Source organism: Bos indicus, chromosome 14 (genome assembly GCF_029378745.1).
Source record: "Bos indicus isolate NIAB-ARS_2022 breed Sahiwal x Tharparkar chromosome 14, NIAB-ARS_B.indTharparkar_mat_pri_1.0, whole genome shotgun sequence".
Taxonomy (NCBI): domain Eukaryota; kingdom Metazoa; phylum Chordata; class Mammalia; order Artiodactyla; family Bovidae; genus Bos; species Bos indicus.
In genome coordinates, this window is record NC_091773.1 from 55,108,964 (window position 1) to 55,128,744 (window position 19,781).

At 47.0% G+C, this 19,781-nt stretch overlaps 1 protein-coding gene across 10 annotated transcripts in view; it reads left to right on the forward strand.

Annotated features, from left to right (window-relative positions):
- Positions 1 to 19,313, forward strand: part of SYBU (syntabulin) — a 128,673-nt gene extending 109,360 nt beyond the window's left edge. For 9 of the 10 annotated variants that reach the window (XM_070802775.1, XM_070802779.1, XM_070802778.1 and 6 more), the window contains 4 exons: positions 3,667 to 3,769; positions 12,718 to 12,921; positions 15,102 to 15,251; positions 17,285 to 19,313. In XM_070802775.1, coding sequence (XP_070658876.1) covers positions 3,667 to 3,769; positions 12,718 to 12,921; positions 15,102 to 15,251; positions 17,285 to 18,401 — 1,574 coding nt within the window. In that variant the 3' untranslated portion in view covers positions 18,402 to 19,313. Of the gene's footprint in view, positions 1 to 2,861; positions 3,225 to 3,666; positions 3,770 to 12,717; positions 12,922 to 15,101; positions 15,252 to 17,284 lie in introns of those variants that run through there. The other variant, XM_070802782.1, reaches the window with a different exon arrangement.
- The last annotated feature ends 468 nt before the right edge of the window (positions 19,314 to 19,781 follow it).

The following is a 19,781-nucleotide window of genomic DNA, read 5'->3' on the forward strand; positions in this document are numbered from 1 at the left end:
GAATTATAGGCTATATTTTCCCCTCTGGATCATTGCTGTTTTCTAAGTCTTCCACAAAAGAAATGCATAGTATAATAAAAATTGCCTTTTCAAGTCCTGCAGAGTAATAATAACAGCTATTTTGAGAGCTTACAACAGATCAGGTGTTTTTCTGAGACAGGAGATAGATACTCACTGCTTATAATAACCCCATGAGGTGAGTGCTATGATTATCAATCTCCATTTACAGATTAAGAAATCAAGGCAGAGTGAGGTGAAGTAATGTGCCTACTACATCTTCCATCTCATAAGCAGTAGAGGTGGGATTTGAACCTGGGCTGTCTGATTCAGGGCTTATGTTTTTAGGTTAGGACCTCTCTTTGTATGGCAGTGGCACCCGGCTCCAGTACTCTTGCCTGGAAAATCCCATGGACAGAGGAGCCTGGTAGGCTGCAGTCCATAGGGTCGCTAAGAGTTGAACACTACTGAGTGACTTCACTTTCACTTTTCACTTTCATGCATTGGAGAAGGAAATGGCAACCCACTCCATTGCTCTTGCCTAGAGAATCCCAGGGATGGGGGAGCCTGGTGGGCTGCCGTCTATGGGGTCAGATTTGACTGAAGCGACTTAGCAGCAGCAGCAGCAGTGACCCACAAGAGCATTGAACTACATACAGTACCCACTACAATCATCTAGTTGCATACACTGTTTAAAGGAAATACATAAAGAGTGCCTCTCCTTCTTGGTGTCTTTGCTGCAGCTAATAGATACATAAGAGGTTTTCAGGTCTCCAGCTGTCCTCTTAGTTACCCTGTTTAGTAAATGGGGAGAATATATTCAGATGCCATAGTAAAATTGACTTTTCTGTATATCCCTTTTTTAAAAAGAGTGCATTGACTTTACATGACAATAAGCAAACTGTAAATATATTTTTAAAAGTCATCAACAGAAATAGGTAAGTAGCATTTACATTCTTCACTATAATGTTACTCAGATAGTCCTGAATACAGTTGTACCCTGGATGGGTCTTCTCAGTCTCTTTCTGACGTGTACAAGGTAAGCTAGAAAAGCACAGGGACAAAGTGCCCTAGGCCCTGCAAACACTAACAAGTCATATATTGAGTGCCAGGAGCAGTAAATGTAGAACAACGTGGTCCCTTCAGTTCAGGGTACGTAATAACTGCAGAGGGGCTTCCCCGGTGGCGCTAGTGGTAAAGAACCCACCTGCCAGTGCAGGAGACGTAAGAGATGCGGGTTCGATCCTGGGGCGAGAAGATGCCCTGGAGAAGGGCATGACAACCCACTCTAGTTTTATTGCCCAGAGAATCCCATGGATGGAGGAACCTAGTAGACTACAGTCCATGGGGTCAGGGTTACAAAGAACCAGACACTACTGAAGCAACTTAGCACACACACACAATAACTGCAGGTCAGAGGCATCGTTAAATAACAATGGATTTTCAGCAAACATCTGTTTCTGTTCTAGAATTTCCATTTTTATGCAGGCTGTCAAATTATATTGATGGGTCTTTGCATACCTTTTAAAGAATGAAAATTGGGTGTCTCAGAGTAATAATTTTACATCAGAAAATAATATCTTACCCCTGATGGCTGCAACCACAGGACCTATTTTTGAAAATCATCCACCTTTATCATTTTATAACCAACCTGGTAATTTGCTAGCAGACAAAGTTGGAGTAGACTGTCAGGGCTACTGTGTTCCTCGGTAGCATTACCAATCATGAGTCCTTGAAACTGTGAAATACTATAGTTTAGCCAACGCATTACTCAGAGGCAACTAATTAAGTTCAAGGAGCTTCTGGGAGTTCATTACATCATTAGACAAAGTCTCTCAAATCCAGAAGGAATAGCCAGTCCTGGTTCTGATAAATTGCTACTGTAATCCTCCCAGAATTCTGCTGGGAGCTGGGATTCGCAGCTGTCATCTGCCCTAAGGGGTCCTTCCTGATCTGTTTTCCAGAAGAGGCTGACCTTCCCGAGAGGTCCTAGAAACCAGACAAGGGGTCTTTCTCTTTGCCTTGCTGTTACTTGCTTCCCCCTTCAGCAAAACCAAAACATGCCATCAGTAAGAGCATTTGTTCACCAGTGGGCCAGTCTGGCCACCTCTTGTCCTCGTGGCTCATCTTGGCTGTCAGGGAGATGGTAGTTTATTCAGGAACCTCCCCAGCTCCCGCTTCTTTTACGGTCTTCTTGGGACATGTTATCACAGGGGTAGCATGGGGATTTGGTCCTGGACAGAATTCATCACCCACAAGCCTTAGGCAAATAAATCAGCTTTTGTTTCCTCAACAGTAGAAGACAAGATTAATATCTGCCTTACAAGATGTCAAGATTAATAGGTCAAGGAATAGAAAGAATCTTGAACAATAGTCTGGAACCTAGTAGGTTCTCAATAAAGAGTCATGATCATCAGGACTTCAGTAGTTAAAGTTCTGTGCATCCAAAGCTGGGGGCATGGGTTTGACCATGATTGGGGAACTAAGCTCCTACATGCACACAACGCAGCCTAAAAAATAAAATTAAATTCAAAATAATAATGATTACTAGTCACTGCATATCAGAAACTCAGGGGATTTAGATTATTCATAGTTTCCTCAATCAGAAATGTGATCTGGTTCTGAATTCTAGGCCAGAAGAGTCACAAATTGTGGCACAGGAGTTGAGAAACAAGATCGAATAAAATTGTGTGCCTCAATTGATTTTTCCAAAAGCATTTGGAATTTCATCTTTAAAAAAAAAAATCCTCTCTTCTTCCTGTTGTCCTGTTACCTCTTCCATGCCCCTGAACTTCCAGACAATCCATGGAATGTTTTCATTATTACTGTTTCAAAACTTTGTTTTGTTAAAAATGAATTTATGTTAATTATTCTACCACACAGCATGTTTTCAATTATACGCTGAACCCTAGTCTGTGCTTAAAACGTACTGTGATCTTTGTAAACTAATAAACAACCCCTCCACCCACCCCCAAAAACTGCGGTTTCAAATTTCAATGATCATTCCCATGTTCCATCACTGGTCACTGTGAACTTTTTTCACAACTCTCTGGAAATGTTAAGTTCCTGCTGTTCTGTTAAGGTTGTGTTCTTCATAGAAAAGCTGCAGCTGCGGTCAGAGAAGTGGAGGAAGATCAGATAGCGGGGCTTGGAGCTGTTATCTGGAGCGCAGGCTTTCCTATTTCGAACCGGTTGATTATCTCCAGACCCGAACGTGCCAAATTCAAGTATGGCTAGCCGACTGCAAAGCCGAAAGATAAACTCTCTTGGAAAAACCGCTCTGGGGCTGACAACCATGCTTTTCATGCTGCCGAACGTTGGGGTCGGCGCGTTCATGTTCCGGGCGCGCCCGGGGAACCGGGAGGGAGCGGCGGGCGCTGTCTCCGGACCGGGTGACCGCGGCTCGTCCGCGGGAAGCCGGGCATCTAGGAAACCGGCCTCTCGGTGCTTCCAGGCAGTGTTTAGGCGATGCTGTCCTCATGCCTGCGCCTCCTCTCGTCGGCTTTGAGGAAAACGGTGGGAGCCTGGGAGCGCTGGAACCCCGCCACGTGCTGCGTCCGTGTGCAAACGCGGGAGCCGGGGACCTCAGAGGGCAGGGCATCGGCCAGCGGGCTCTCGGGTTTCGAGTTTCCTGTCCTTCATGCTTCTCCCCCGCCTTTGTTTTTTCAGGTAGTGAAGCCGATTTCAGCTCCTCGAGCAGCACCGGCAGTATCTCGGCTCCTGAGGTCCCCATGTCTGCCGCCGGGAGCAAGCGGTCCTCTTTCTCACGCAAGTAGGCCCGCCTCCAGCTCCGGCTCTGTCCTCATTGAGACGCGATGCACGGGTGTCTTACCTGTCTTTAACCTGTTTTCCTAGACACCTGGCTTTACTGCTGTCCATTTCCGTTTTGTGATTCTTCAGTGAATGGGTTTGGGGTTGGTGGCATTTTACAGTGATTCACGGTTGGTACTTTGCCCAGCCTTACCTGCCGTGGTCTCGTGCTTGGCCCCGCGTGTGGCCATGCGGGGCTCCCCCCTCATCCCGTCCCCCGCTCGGGGAGCCCTGCTTCTCCGGCCCCCACCCGTGTGCTCACCTGTGGATCAGGTCTTCCCGTCCCCACTTCCCACCCAGCCTCCGCCTTCTTGAATCTGTCCTCTTGGCCGTAAAGCCTCTGACTTCACCCTTTTCTTGCCTCTAGCTGAGCTTCCTTTTTGTGAAAGAAGCATGGTGATCCTCTGGGCCACCCCCAATATTCACTTGGGGAAGGGGTGAAGAAAGTATAAAGTTCATAGGTCGGGGTGCCCCCCACCCCCCAAAAGAAGAAGTCTAACAGAATAGTGACCTCTGTGGGCTCTTAGTTAGAATGCCAGCACCACCAACCCCAGGCCTTGTGGACCCCAGCAAGTTGTTCAGCTTCTCTATGCCGGAGTGTCCTCATCTGGAAAGTAGGATAATAGTCATACCCACCTTGTAGGGTTTATTTATTGTTCTTTAGTTGCTGAGTCATGTCTGACTCTTTTGTGACCCCATGGACTGGAGCCTGCCAAGCTCCTCTGCCCATGAGATTTCACAGGCAAAAATACTGGAGTGGGTTGCCATTTCCTTCTCCAGGGGATCTTCCCGATCCTAGGGATTGAACGTAGGTATTGAACCCACGTCTCCTGCTTTGGCAAGCAGGTTCTTTACTGCTGAGCCATCTGGGAAGCCCTGTAGGGTTTATAGTTGGGGTTAAACTAGTTAATTGAGTAAAGTGTGTTTGCTGTGTTTGAAGCACAGTAAACATCAGCACACGATCGGTGCTGTTTGGACTGGGGGGGAGAAGGACCATGAGGAAAAAGGGGGCCACCGTTCACGTTTGGAGGGACACATTGTCAGCCCCAGGACTCTCTGCTGCCATCTGTAGCTTCATTTATTCAATTAGAATTTATTGAGCATCCATTATGAGGCAGTCTCTAGAGATATGGCAGTAAACAAAACTTAGGAAAACTATATATTTGTTCTAGGAGAGAAAGATAATGAATGCATGTAAATAATATAAATATATATATTTTTTAATGTGCAGAATAAGGATACAGAGACCCACAGTGTGTGGTATATTCTGGATAGGCTGGTTCTGGGAGACTGTGTGATGAGGTTAGCTCTGGGCCGGGACCTGAACAAAGCGACGGAGTGAGTCACGTGACACCGGGGGTGATGGGTCCCTTGACTGTCCTGGACCACAGTGTCCGAATGTGTAAAAAGGAGGTTGGACCACATGATTCTTAAGGTCCCTTTTCTGGAGAAAAACTGTTTAGTTTCTAACTGCTTGCATTTCCAGGACTGAGCAAGCAAATGTTTCCTACTTCTCTTGGGTGAGCAGAAGATGTGGCTAATATTTATAAAGGGATCTGAGGCCCACAGTGCAGAGTTTTATTGTTAAAAACAAAGCTGAAGCCAGACAAACTTGTAACTAAAGAGTGAAGTCTGCAGTGAAGAACAATTGTTCTATCTCCAAATACCGTGTATTTTGGAAATAAAGTTCCTCTGGGATCACAGGATGAGACTATAAACATTCTCTGTACAGATCAGATGTGGCTTGCTCTGAGAATAAGCCATTTACCTCACCCATTCAAGGAATTAGCACATACCCGTGGTGCAAGGCATCAAAGAACAGAGAAGCAAAAGAAAAAAGAAATGGCCTGAAGAGCAAACCAATTTTCATAAGCATTTCAAAGGGATTTGAGTCTGTCGTTAAATTCCAAGGTAATGTCAGGTATACTGACTGACTTAGAGAAAATATTCTAGTCTGGAACCCATGAATTCCCTCAGTGATGGAAAATTAATGTTTTAAACATAAAATAGCTTAATATAATTATGTGCAAATCAGATATACGCTTAATAGACAGGAAATTGAAATAGGCAAGTGTTCTGTCCATTATGCTCACTTTTTAAAAATCTGACCCAGGCACAGACAGAGCATCATCAGTGGATTTCTGGGATGGAATGGTGTGGGTGTTTCACGTAATCTGTGTGTTCTACAGGACCACGTTTTGAGAATAGCTTCTCTGGATAGGCTGGTGCAGTTCAGTTCAGTTCAGTTGCTCAGTTGTGTCTGACTCTTTGCGACCCCATGGACTGCAGCACACCAGGCCTCCCTGTCCATCACCAACTTCTGGAGCTTACTCAAACTCATGTCCATAGAGTCAGTGATGCCATCCAACCATCTCATCCTCTGTCGTCCCCTTCTCCACCCACCTTCAATCTTTCCAGGTATCCACGCTAAACTTTTAAAGAGCTTATGAATCTTTTGGGCTTCCCAGCTGGCGCTAGTGGTAAAGAACCCGCCTGCCAATGCAGGAGGCATAAAAGAAGCAGGTGCCATCACTGGGTGAGGATCTCCTGGAGGAGAGCATGGCAACCCACTCCGTATTCTTGCCTGGAGAATCCCATGGTCAGAGGAGCCTGGTAGGCTACAGGCCATGGGGTGGCAAAAATTCAGATACAACTGAAGTGACTTAGCACGCAGCACACCCCTGCATTAGAATCGCGGCATCTCGGCCACTCAACCACCAGGGAAGTCCTGAAGAGAATATTTTTGACAGGTGATTTCACAAACAAAGGCAATGGCAGCCCACAGAGGAGACTGGCAGGCTGCAGTCCATGGGGTCGCCGCACAACTGAAGGACCAACGCTTTCACACTTCACAAACAAAACCTGGAAGATTTACAAACGACCTCCTCTTAGAAAAGGCCAACTCCCTGGTCTTTCTGAGAAATTCTCTTTCTTAAACCAAAACTCTAATCTGACTAGAGGCAGCTAGAAGTGAAAAGAAAAAAAAAAAAGAATTTGGAGTCAGATGGACCTGGGTTTGACTTGAGCATCTATCGTTTATTAGGTACAAGAAAGACCCAGAGTGCCCAGCCTCAGTTTCCTTTTCTGGAAATGGGGTAATAATGGCATTCACCTTCCTGATTTAAGTGAACTGAGAAATCTTTGCTACCCTATGCACTAGCCCACCAGGCTCCTCTGTCCATGGGGATTCTCCAGGAAAGAATACTGGAGTGGGATGCCATGCCCTTCTCTAAGGGATCTTCTTGACACAGGGATTGAACCTGTGTCTCTTATGTCTCCTGTATTGGCAGGCAGGAGCCAGAGCCACCTGGGAAGCCCCTTAACACAGTGCCCATAACTCAGGAAAAGAGTCATTAGATGGTTATTTTTAGTCGGAAGTGATAAAAATAATACTAATGAGTGGGCAAGATGCTGGTGCTGCCGCGGCCGACGGTGCTGGTGGTGGCGATGGTGATTATCATACCAGTTTGCTCAGGCTGTTATAACAAAAAAACACAGACTGGGGAGCTCTAAACAGCAGAAATTCACTTTGCACTATTGTGGAGGCTGGAAATCCAAGATCAAGGTGTTGGCAGGACTGGCTTCTTGCGGCGGCCCCTCTCCTTGACTTGGAGATGGCCATCTCGTCCTTCTTTCCTCACATGCTCTTTTCTCTGTGTCTGTGTCCAAGTTCCCTCTTCCTATAAGCACACTAGTCATACTGGATTGAGGCCCACCCTAGCACGTTGTTTAAACAGAAATACCCTTTTTAAAGCCCTGTTTCCAAATACAGTCACATTCTTAGGTGCTGGGAGTCAGAGCTTCCACCTGTGAATTGGAGGGGGACATTGTTCAGCCTGTGACAATGATGATGAAGACGGTGAGGGCAAGGGTGAGGATGTTACCTGAAGGAAAGGGCAAGGGCTGGCAAAGGGAGATTCCCCTGGGTGCCTTCTGAGGATCCCTTCTTCACCTCCCCATTTCTCTCATTTCCAGTTACTGGTGCAGGTTTGCAGGAAGGGGCACAGCGTAGCGGAATTCTCTCTCTGTGTGGGTGCCTTCTGAGGATCCCTTCTTCACCTCCCCGTTTCTCTCATTTCCAGTTACTGGTGCAGGTTTGCAGGAAGGGGCACAGCGTAGCAGAATTCTCTCTCTGTGTGGACTGCATTCGTTGTATCCACCAGACCAGCATATGGGGAGGGCTAGGAAGGCAGTGTCCAATTTGCCTTTGCACGGCCTTGACCAGCATGGAAGCCTGCTTCTCCACCGAAATTTTTTTTATCATCATCCACGATGTTTCTCCCACGTTTGTACCCACATAAGTTAGCGTTTGAACTAAACTAAATGTAGGGGACAGAACTGATCATTTAAAGCATGCAGTTTCTTTTTTACAAGTTGGCTCTTACAAACAGCCTAGTAACTCATTTCCTGAAATATATTTCAAGACTCAGTTGTACTTGAGTAGTGTTTGATAGCTTGAAGAGTTTTTGCTTTATTTTGTATAGCTGAGGAATTCTTACAAAATCCTCACTTCATTTAATGTATATGTCACTAATCATACGTCTTAGTGCAAGCACCAAACTAAAGAAGTTGGTGGTGAATTCTTCAGGTTAATAACCACATACCTCGCCAGTAGCTAGTATACCTGTTTACAAGCCCAAAACAATATACTCCATTTGTGGAAAGATGGAGACATATCTGTAGAGTTAAGAGACCTGGATTTAAATCCCAGTTGAGTTGTGAGTTCTTAGACCAGTTTTTTTCTTTTTTCCCCTGCTTGGGTGCGTGCTAAGTTGCTTCAGCTGAGTCCAACTCTTTGTGACCCCTTGGAGTGTAGCCTGCCAGGCTCTTCTGTCCATGGGATTCTCCAGGCAAGCATACTGGAGTGAGTTGCTATGCCCTCCCCAGGGAATCTTCCCAACCTAGGGATAGAACATGAGTCTCTTTCATCTCATGCATTGGCAGGGGGGTTCTTTACCACTAGCACCACCTGGAAAGCCCTTTCCTCCCCCCTGAGCTTCATTTATTGCTCATAACTTTAGTACTTCCCATACTTCATGTAATGTAAAAGGAAAATGATCATCTGACCAGTCTTACTGTCATAAATCTTATTGCCCTGATGGTCAAAGTTAAGTGAAACGATGTTCATAAAGCCCTTACAACAGAGCTTGGGTTGCAGAAGGCTCTTGGTGAAAAATTCCCTGGATAAACATGAGGGGTTGATCATGTTGAGGGGTTGAGGGCTTTACTTTTTCTCCTAACTTGTAATGGTTAACCCTCCACATGTCTCATAGCCACATGAAGAACTAGTCAGGCCAGTCGGTGCCAGACTTAGAAGTGAAGCAGAGAGAAGCACCTCCCAAGCCAGAGAACATGTTCTTTCCTGCCCCGCCCCTACCACAGAGTTGCTGGAGTTGGTTTGTCACAAAGCCATCAGCCCATCTGTTCCATATAAAGTGTCCCCTTTCACACAAAAAAAGGAGGCAGAGTCCATTTGGATGATTTCAAAAGGAAAGAACTTTTTAACTTGAGAATTTCATGATGTTTCATTTATATGTGATTTACTGGGTTGAGTACTAGTTCAAATTGTATTAGATTTTAAGTAATTGCAATTTTGGAGCCAAGTAGAGCCAAGCACACACACTTATACTGACACTCATGTTTCTCAGTGAGATGTGTCTGTTGGATACACTTGCAATCAAAATTGCAAAGAGAGACTGTCAAAAAGCAGCCCTGCTGCGTGAAGAGTATCGTTTTCCCTTTTACTTCCTTGTAATGTCATCAACGGAGAAGGCAATGGCACCCCACTCCAGTACTCTTGCCTGGAAAATCCCATGGACAGAGGACCCTGGTGGGCTGCAGTCCATGGGGTCGCTAAGAGTCGGACACAACTGAGCGACTTCACTTTCACTTTTCACTTTCATGCATTGGAGAAGGAAATGGCAACCACTCCAGTGTCCTTGCCTGGAGAATCCCAGGGACGGGGGAGCTTGGTGGGCTGCCGTCTATGGGGTCACACAGAGTCGGACACGACTGAAGCGACTTAGCAGCAGCAGCAGCAATGTCATCAAGATGTATTCCTGACATAGATGTGCTATCCTATTTAAGTAATTTCTACATTCTTAAGATGCTTCCTTACATTGCGTTATTGTTGTTGTTTAATCACTGTGTCTGACTCTTTGCAACCCTATGGACTCTAGTCCACCAGGCCCCTCTGTCTATGGGATTTCCCAGGCAAGAATACTGGAGTAGGTTGCCATTTCCTTCTCCAAGGGATCTTTCTGACCCAGGGGTCAAACTCACATTTCTCGCATTGGCAGGCAGATTCTTTACCACTGAGCCACCAAGAAAGCCCATTCCTTACACTGTTTTGTGTGTATGTGTACTCAGTCGTGTCCAACTCTTTGCAGCCCCATGGACTGTAGCCCGCTAGGCTCCTCTGTCCATGGAATTCTCCAGGCATGAATACTGGATTCATGTTGCCATTTCCTCCTTCAGGGGATCTTCCCGACGCAGGGATCAGACCGGCATCTCTTGCATCTCCTGCATTGGCAAGCAGATTCTTTACCACTGTGCCACCTGGGAAGCCCCATTCCTTACACTCAGTTCAGTTCAGTCGCTCAGTCGTGTCCAACTCTTTGCCACCCCGTGAACTTCAGCACGCCGGGCCTCCCTGTCCATCACCAACTCCCGGAGTTCACTCAGACTCACGTCCATTGAGTCCGTGATGCCATCCAGCCATCTCATCCTCTGTTGTCCCCTTCTCCTCCTGCCCCCAATCCCTCCCAGCATCACAGTCTTTTCCAATGAGTCAACTCTTCGCATGAGGTGGCCAAAGTAGTGGAGTTTCAGCTTTAGCATCAGTCCTTCCAATGAACACTCAGGACTGATCTCCTTTAGAATGGACTGGTTGGATCTCCTTGCAGTCCAAGGGACTCTCAAGAGACTTCTCCAACACCACAGTTCAAAAGCATCAATTCTTCGGCACTCAGCTTTCTTCACAGTCAAACTTTCACATCCATTCCTTACACTGCTGCTGTTGCTGCTAAGTCGCTTCAGTCGTGTCCGACTCTGTGCGACCCCATAGACGGCAGCCCACCAGGCTCCTCCGTCCCTGGGATTCCCCAGGCAAGAACACTGGAGTGGGTTGCCATTGCCTTATCCAGTGCATGAAAGTGAAAAGTGAAAGTGAAGTCGCTAAGTCATGTCTGACTCTTTAGCGATCCCATGGACTGCAGCCCACCAGGCTCCTCTGTCCATGGGATTTTTTAGGCAAGAGTACTGGAGTGGGGTACCATTTAGGGAGTGTCAAATCTATGGAACTAAATTAACAGGGAAGTTCAAACAAGATTATCCAAAAATAGTACCTTGCAGTTGAATTGCCCTTAACAGCTTATCCAGTGTATTCAACATGCATTCTTTAATTCCACATCACCTCTGTGAAAGTTTTCATATATCCCCAATAGTAAGTGGCTTACTTGCTAAGTTCCTAGTAAGTGGCAGTGCCAGGATTTCAACCCAGTTTACTCACTTAGCAGTCATTTAGGGAGAACCTACCTGTGCTAGGATGTAGTGGGGATGTAAGAGCACAAGCTATGTTTCTGCCCTCAGGATGCCCTAGTCTGGTGGGAAGGACAGACAAGTCTGCCGTGGTAAAGCACTGTGATAAGTTCCATGGTGAAGTCTGCACAGTGGGGTGGGAAGCCCCAGGGGACAGCACCTACACCAGCCTAGAGAAAGAAGAGTCCAGAGAAGGCTCCCATCCATCTCAAAGTAGGAGGTACCCAGAGGCTCAGGGTAGGGAGCAGAAGAACATTCTAGACAGAGAAAATAAGTTCAGAATTAAAAGGATGATGGAGAGCATGGACCATCAGGAAATGAAATTGTCTGGAATGCAGGGGAAGGGGGGAGGAGGGGCAGGGAGAAGATGGGTTGAATGCGGTGGTGTGGGGATGGGATCAGACCTTGGGCACTGTATTAAGGAGTCTGGATTTTATTCTGGAAGCTGAATGGCTTTGAGGAGGCCAATGACACTCAAATTGCGCATTGGAAAAGCTGCTTTTACCGCAGGGACAACCTCCTTGCTGAGAGGGCCAGACAAGAGGCAGGGAAAGAAAAGGGGTAATATTTCAGCAGTCAAATGATAAAGGTTTTGCTAAGTCATTGGGGGCTTCCCAGGTGGCTCAGTGGTAAAGAACCCACCTGCCAATACAGGAGATGTGGGTGCCATCCCTAGGCTGGGAAGATCCCCTGGAGGAGGAAATGGCACCCCATTCTAGTATTCTTGCTGGGAAATCCCATGGACAGAGAAGCCTGGTGGGCTTCAGTCCACAGCATCCAAAAGAGTTGGACACAACTCAGCAACTGAAAGAACCACAAGTCATTGGGAACAGAAAGAAAAAACATATAGGTGGTTAAAATTATAGACGATGCATTTATGTGGGTTATATTTATCTGTCCTGTTTTTTCCTTCTTCCTTATGGGCAAACTCCTTCTCCCTGATCCTCCAAATGATCCACCCCAGTTTTCTGACCCAACATGAGCAAAACCTGAATATTTTAAAGTAGAAACAGGTATACTGAAATAGACGCCACGTCTTTAAAACAGCCTCTGGAACAAAACTAAACCAAAGCAACCTTTTACATGGTTTGTGTTCTTAGCAGGCAGCTGGGTTTAATCCAAAACAAGCTTTATGGTCAGAAACTATTTGAAAGAACAGCAGAGTGCTGACAACACAGGAGAGAAAATATCGGGCAGGTGGGAAGAAGGCGCTCATAAAGCCATGTTGCTCTAATCATTATAGGGTTGACCCTTTCCAACCCTATAGGTTGGATTTCCTCGGTGGTGACTAGGTTTAAGAAGGAATAGAACATTTGCACTTGGGTATCCCCGGCCCCAGGGATTCTAACATGCTTCATGCTTCTCTCCTAGTCGAGGTCCCCACGGGCGGAGCAATGGAGCTTCGTCCTACAAGTCTGCCAACAGCCCACCCTCCCCACGGGAGAAGGACCTTCTGGCCATGCTCTGCAGGAACCAGTTGAGTCCCGTTAACATCCACCCCAGTTATGCGCCTTCTTCCCCGAGCAGCAGCAACTCCGGCTCCTACAAAGGAAGTGACTGTAGCCCTGTCATGAGGTGAGTGCCGTCCGTCTCCTGACTCATGGTTCTTAGTTTGTCCTACTTGTAAGCTTCTCTTTAAAAAAAAAAAAAAATTATATATATATATATATATAAATTATACATACATATATATATAAAAGTATATAAAACTCGCAGTGGCTTCCCTGGTGGCTCAGTGGTAAAGAATTCTGTCTGCCAAGTAGGAGAGTCAGGTTTGATTCCTGGGTTGGGAAGATCCCCTGGAGGAAGGCATGGCATGGCACTCCAGTATTCTTACCTGGGGAATCCACCAGGACAGAGGAGCCTGGCGGACTACAGTCCATGGGGTCACAGAGTCAGACACGACTGAGAGACTGAGCATGCATGCATATAACTCTCAATCCCCTGCCTTGTCCTGCAATATGACACATCTCTTTACTTTCCCGCACTCAGTAACAATCCTTCAAGGGCTGCTGCAGAAAGGACAGGAGCCACAATTTCTAATAAGGCTCAGCAGTCCCAGGAATTACTGGCTGGGCAGGAGAAATGGCACAGCAGCAGTAGGACGGTCCTACGCATTTCCCTCCGAATGGGGAAGAGTCGTTCGTGTGTTTGCCGGTTCATTCAAACACCAGATGTTTACTGAGTACCACACTGTATCCAGTGCTGTGTGAAGCACTGGGAATAGAGCCATGAACAACAGAGGTCCCCATGCTGATGCCCAGAGGAGAAGAAAAACAGTAGCCATCTAATGACAGAAATGCATTAGGATTATTCTGCAAGTACCTGTCATTCTGTGTAAAAGCTGGGAACTGGGAATTCCCTGGCAGTCCAGTGGTTAAAGACTTTGCCTTCCAGTGCATGGGAGTGCAGGGTCAGTCCCTGGTCAGGGAGCTAGGATCCCACATGCCTCGCAGCCAAAACATAAAAACAGAAGCAATACTGTAATAAATTCAATAGCGACTTTTAAAATGGTCTGCATCAAAAAAAAAAAAAAAAAAAAGTGGACACAGGATCCATTTGGAGGGGTCAAAGGAGGCCTCTCTGAAAAAGCGAAATTGAAATGAGATCTGAAGCTCAAGAAAGGAATGAATTAGTCCCTGGAAGGCACGAGGTTGCAGAAAAAAGGAACTGCACATCCAGATGGGCCCTAGCAGGCCAGTTGGGAACTGGACGCTGGGCACGGGCCATCTTGGATGGAGCGCAGGCTCAGGGCCAGCAGGGCGGATGCGGCGGCTTGGCCCAGGTCCTGAATTGGGGAAGAAGCTGCCAGCCCTCCTCCTTCCATCTTCCTCCTCCCGGGCATCCGGGTCTCACAGTCAGCTTTCTTAGAGCAGGAGGGATGCCCCGCTCTCGGCCAGGCCTGACAGGGGCCAGGACTCCAGTGAAGGAAGCTTCACAGAGCGCTGGACACCTGTCTTACAAACCCTATCTGGTGCGAGTAGACCAGCTCTTTTCCCTTCAAAAGAAGGAAACTTTAAACCAAATCAGCACACTCACGTCAGGGACTGATATCAGAACAATCTGAATTCAACCAACAACAATCAAGATCTTTAGGCAAGTGGCACATTGTGTGGAAGCGAGGTCATCTCGCTCCCTTCCTGCCCCCACTCATTGTCCTTTAACATAACAGCCTCCTACTCTGAACTGACAGGTGGGTCTCTGGATAATTGTGCATTATTTTACAGGAGATCGTCCCTAAGCCACAGAAAATCTCCCTCTCCTGGCCCCACCCCCTTGACAAAGCCCCGCCCTCAATCTTCCCAGTTATGCGCAGTCCTAAGAGTGGCAGGTGGATGACTGTTCTCCTTCTGAAGTGAAGTGAAGAGAAGTGAAAGTCGCTCAGTCATGTCTGACTCTGCGAACCCAAGGACTGTAGCCTGCCAGGCTCCTCTGTCCATGGAATTTTCCAGGCAAAAATACTGTTCCCTTCTCCAGGGGATTTTCCCAACCCAGGGATTGAACCCAGGTGTCTCCCACAATGCAGGCTGATTCTTTACCGTCTGAACCAGCAGGGAAGCCCAAGGAGACTGGAGTGGGTAGCCTATCCCTTCTCCAGGGGATATTCCCAACCCAGGGATCAAAGTGAGGCCACTCACTGTTGGGCTTTAAGATCCCGGCACACAGCTGCCGTTTCTTCTCAAGCTGTTTTAGCTGTGCCTTAATTTTCCTTTTTTATAGAAAAAGTAATATTTCATTTACTTGGATTGTTTCAGGCGGTCTGGAAGGTACATGTCCTGTGGTGAAAATCATGGTGTCAAACCCCCAAATCCAGAGCAGTACTTGACCCCTCTGCAGCAGAAAGAGGTTACAGTGAGACACCTGAAGACCAAGCTCAAGGAGTCCGAGCGCCGACTGCATGAGAGGTGAAGTCGCATTCCTTGCACGCTGTGATTTAGAACGCTTTCTTTTTCCATAAAGTGAAATGTGAACCCACGCTGTAGAACAGAAGAAAAATTACTTCATTTAATTTTTGTCGGATTTCTTAACTCAGTCTCTCAGAAGAGTCATTTCATAATCCTGAGTGATTTGACTCTTAGGAGTTCAGGGAACCCTCCTGGGTTTGAAGGGACCCTCTGCTTTTTCTGGGTGTGTCTAGCTTTGACGTGAAGAGCTGGGTGTGTGCAGAGCTATTTTTAAAGGACAGAACACTTGCAGGAACAATGCCGTACTTCCAGTAGACTGGGTCACACACAGCTGGCCCCTATGAAGCCCTGTTTGTATGTGTCAGAGAGTGGATGGCCGTGTGCATTGTGATTCCTGCAAGCTATTTCTGTGCTGAAGGAAAAGGTTCATTATTCTTGGCCAAGTGTTACGGTAATTAAAAAAAAGAAAAACAACAGCCCAAGCTTAAGAGATCTTATCTCAGAGAGAAAAGACCTTTGACGTATTGGGACAGGCCAGATTTTTGCTTGGTAGTTTTTCTGAGAGCTCTGACCAGGATCGATGGTGACATGAGTCAGATCATACTTTCTGGAAGTCTTGGTTTATGTTTTGAGGAATTTCTGGGATGGTTTGAATCCCTAGGAGGGAGGTGTGGAAAGGCAGTGAAACTAGAGAATAGTGAAGCCTAAACTTAAAGAAGCAGTATGTACAACATCTCTTCAAATATGTCAGTATCCTGACTATGTGGTCTTGTCCTAGTCACTGAGAGAATGAATACATACATTTACATTGACTAGGAAGAAATTATATGTAAGGAAACATTTTTTTTACAAATATCTAGAAATATTGTCCTGTGAAGAAGCTAACCATTCCCTTCAGTGTAGGATGGATCTAATGTCATCTAGCCTGAGAAGAGGTAGAATTATCAACATTTCATAAAGTCCTTGAAACATGTAACTTTTTATGGTTTAAAAAAGTTTTTTTATCATTGGAATATGATCAGAACTGTTTTGCAATGCTAAAGTTTATCAGTCTGTCTTCTGCCTTTGACACATAATTAAAAGTGATATGGACTTTCCTTCCCCAAATTGTTTTGTGGACATATGAAAGAGTAGGCTATGGAGATTAAAGCAGGCTAAGAGACTCTAATGTGTTCTAATAAAATAATTTCCAGTATTAAGTACAGGATTGCCTCAGAGATATTGCAGGTTTGGTTCCAGACCACTGCAATAAAGCAAATTGCAATAAAGTGATTTATATGAAATTTGTCACTTCTTAGCACCTATAAAAGTTGTTTTACTACACTGGAGTCTATTAAGTGTACAATAGCATTATACCTAAAAAAAAATGTACAAACCTTAATTTAAAAATACCTTAATTGCTAAAAAATGCTAATCAGTGTCTGACAAAGCAGGGTTGCCACAAACCTTCAATTTGTAAAAGACATAGTATCTACAAAGCATGATAAGGCAAAGTGCAATAAAACTGTCTGTACTAAGCAGAGGATAATGCTTGAAAGATGGCTCAGACCACTGTAAAGAATATAAAGAATATGTCTGCAATGCGGGAGACCTGGTTCAATCCCTGGATTGGGAAGTTCTGGAGGAGGGCATGGCAACCCACTCCAGTATTCTTGCCTGGAGAATCCCCATGGACAGAGGAGCCTGGCGGGCTACAGTCTATGGGGATCACAAAGAGTCAGACACGACTGAGCGACTAAGCAGGATGCTTGAAAAGTACTTAGTGCCATGTCAGACATAGAGTGGACACTATGAAAAAGGAGAGAAAAACAATCACAGCAAAATTTTTTTTCTGATTCTAGTAACTGTTATTATCTTAGCTATTTTACAATTAAAAGGGGGGCAGTTCAGAGCTAATACCTTCAAAAGAAAGAAAAAAAAAAAAAATAGAAAGTTACATAACCTGCACGTTTCCGGTGGGAGAGCATGGGCTCCAGGCGGGTGTCAGAGTTGACCTTTTTTCTTTCTGAGTCGCCCTTGTCTTCCGGCTCTAGGGAGAGTGAGATCGTGGAGCTGAAGTCCCAGCTGGCCCGAATGCGCGAGGACTGGATTGAGGAAGAGTGCCACCGGGTGGAGGCCCAGCTGGCCCTCAAGGAGGCCCGGAAGGAGATCAAGCAACTCAAACAGGTCATCGAAACGATGCGGAGCAGCCTGGCCGATAAAGACAAAGGCATTCAGAAATATTTTGTGGACATCAACATTCAGAACAAGAAGCTGGAGTCGCTCCTCCAGAGCATGGAGATGGCGCACAGCGGCTTGCTGAGGGACGAGCTGTGCCTCGACTTCCCCTGTGAGTCCCCGGAGAAGGGCTTGGCCCTCGGCGCAGCCTTGGGGCCGACGGAGGATGCTCTGTCCCCGGAGGAGCCGGCCACGGAAGAAGGGGCCGACAGCGAGCTGCTGGGGGCAGACGGCGCGGCCCCCGGCGAGGATGTGTTGGAGGAGCTGGTGACAGGCGCCATCCCGGAGCCGGAGCTGCCAGGAGCCGAGGTCGTGGCGCTGGGCGGCGAGGCGGCGGCGGTGGGCCGCGGAGGGCGCCGCGCGGTGGCGGAGCGGGCGGTGCAGACCGACGTGGTGCCCTACAGCCCGGCCTTCTCCGAGCTCCTCCGGCACGTGCTCCGGCTGCAGGACCCCTGGCCCTCCTCCAGCGCCGCGACCCCCGACGAGGAGTCCGGGGACGACTCGACCGAAAGCTTCCCAGAGCCCATTTCCACCTTCGTGGTCGATTTAACTCCCCGGAATCCAAACTCGGCCATCCTTTTGTCTCCCGTGGAGACCCCGTCCCCCGCGGCGGGTCCCGAGGCTCGTGGGAACCGCCTCATGAGAGAGCTGGATTTTGCGGGCTCGGAGGCGGCGGCGGAGGAGGAGGAGGTGAGGCTGGACGGCCCGGGCCCACTGGCCCGCGCAGGGGGCATCGCCGGGCGCTACTGGAGCCGCAGCTTCCTGGTGGATCTGCTGGCCGTGGGGGCCCCCGTGGTCCCCACCGTGCTGTGGGCGTTCAGTACTCAGAGGGGGGGCACGGATCCCCTGTACAACATCGGGGCCCTGCTACGGGGCTGCTGCGTGGTGGCCCTGCACTCGCTCCGCCGCACCACCGAGCACATCAAAACCTAAAGAGACGATGTGGCTTCGGTGGGGTGGGCCCACCTGCCCCCACCCCGTGCAGCACGGTGCCCGGTGGAGAAGCCGCGGGGTCGACCGGTGGCGGGTCTGGTTCTGTCGTTCTTTGCTCCTCGGTATTTGATTTGCACTATATTTAGTTGAAAGCCTGTTCCCTGTTGAAAACCGGAGGTATCTTCAAAGGCATGGAGACCTGGTTCCAGTCAATGTCCCACCGGTGTGATAGAGAAAGCATGTTCGTGACCCTGCCCTTGTCGTCCAAGGTACCCCTGCTTATTATCCTAGTGGTTCAGGAAGAGAAAATGCAGAGTTTGCACTTTCAAGACAGCTTCTGTAAGGCTGGCATGTTATCTCCTTGCTTTGCTTTGTCCCGTTTTTCAAAAATGTGTAATTGTTAACAGCATTCCAATGGTCTTGTGCATAGCAGGGGACTGTAACCAAAAATAAAAATGTATTTGTGTAATGGGTTGGAAGAAGTCTTGAATAGCTCTTTAGTGTCTTAATTGGGGTTGATAAGGTTTGAGTGTTTGCAGTTTTTTTAAAACTAAATGTAGCTCCAGAGTCTGAAATGGCTTGTGTGTTCCTAAACCTGGTAATTGATGAAACTGTATGTAAGGTTTACATTGTATTAACTTATTTTTTGCTTATTATATATAGTGTTTTGTTGAAAATTGTTTGTAACCACACACTTCAGCATGATGAAAATAAAGATTAGTGTTTCCATTGAAATAAATGTTCTATCCTCCTATAAAATAACTATCTCTGTGATTTTACTTCTGCATATGATAAGAAAGACTATATGGATGGCACACCCTTCCATCTTTAACAGTAGGAACTGTAAAAATGGAATTACATGATAAAGAGGGAAAAATAATTGTTCAATAAAGGCGAGGACTTCCCACTCTATCTTTTAAAATGCATTATTTTCTGGGCTTCCCTGGTGGCTCAGTGGTAAAGAATCTACCTGCCAATGCAGGAGACACAGGTTCGATCCCTGACCTGGGAAGATCCCACATGCAGCTAAGTCCGTGTGCCACAACTATTGGGCCTGTACTCTAGAGCCTGGAAACTGCAACTACTGAGCCCAAGCCCCATAACTACCGAAGCTCGAGAGCCCTAGAGTCCCATGCTCTGCAACAAGAGAAGCCGCTGCAAGGAGAAGCCCAAGTACTGCAGCGCAACTGTAGAGTAGCCCCTGCTCGCCACAACCGGAGAAAAGTGTATGAAGCCATGAAGACCCAGCACAGCCAAAAATAGAAATAAATAGAGACTACAATTGAAAAAATGTTTACGAAGCATTATTTCTGAGTAAAAGTAGCTTTGATTGTTTGCTCTGCGGTTATCCGTACACTTGTTTGTCCCCATGTTGGGTTG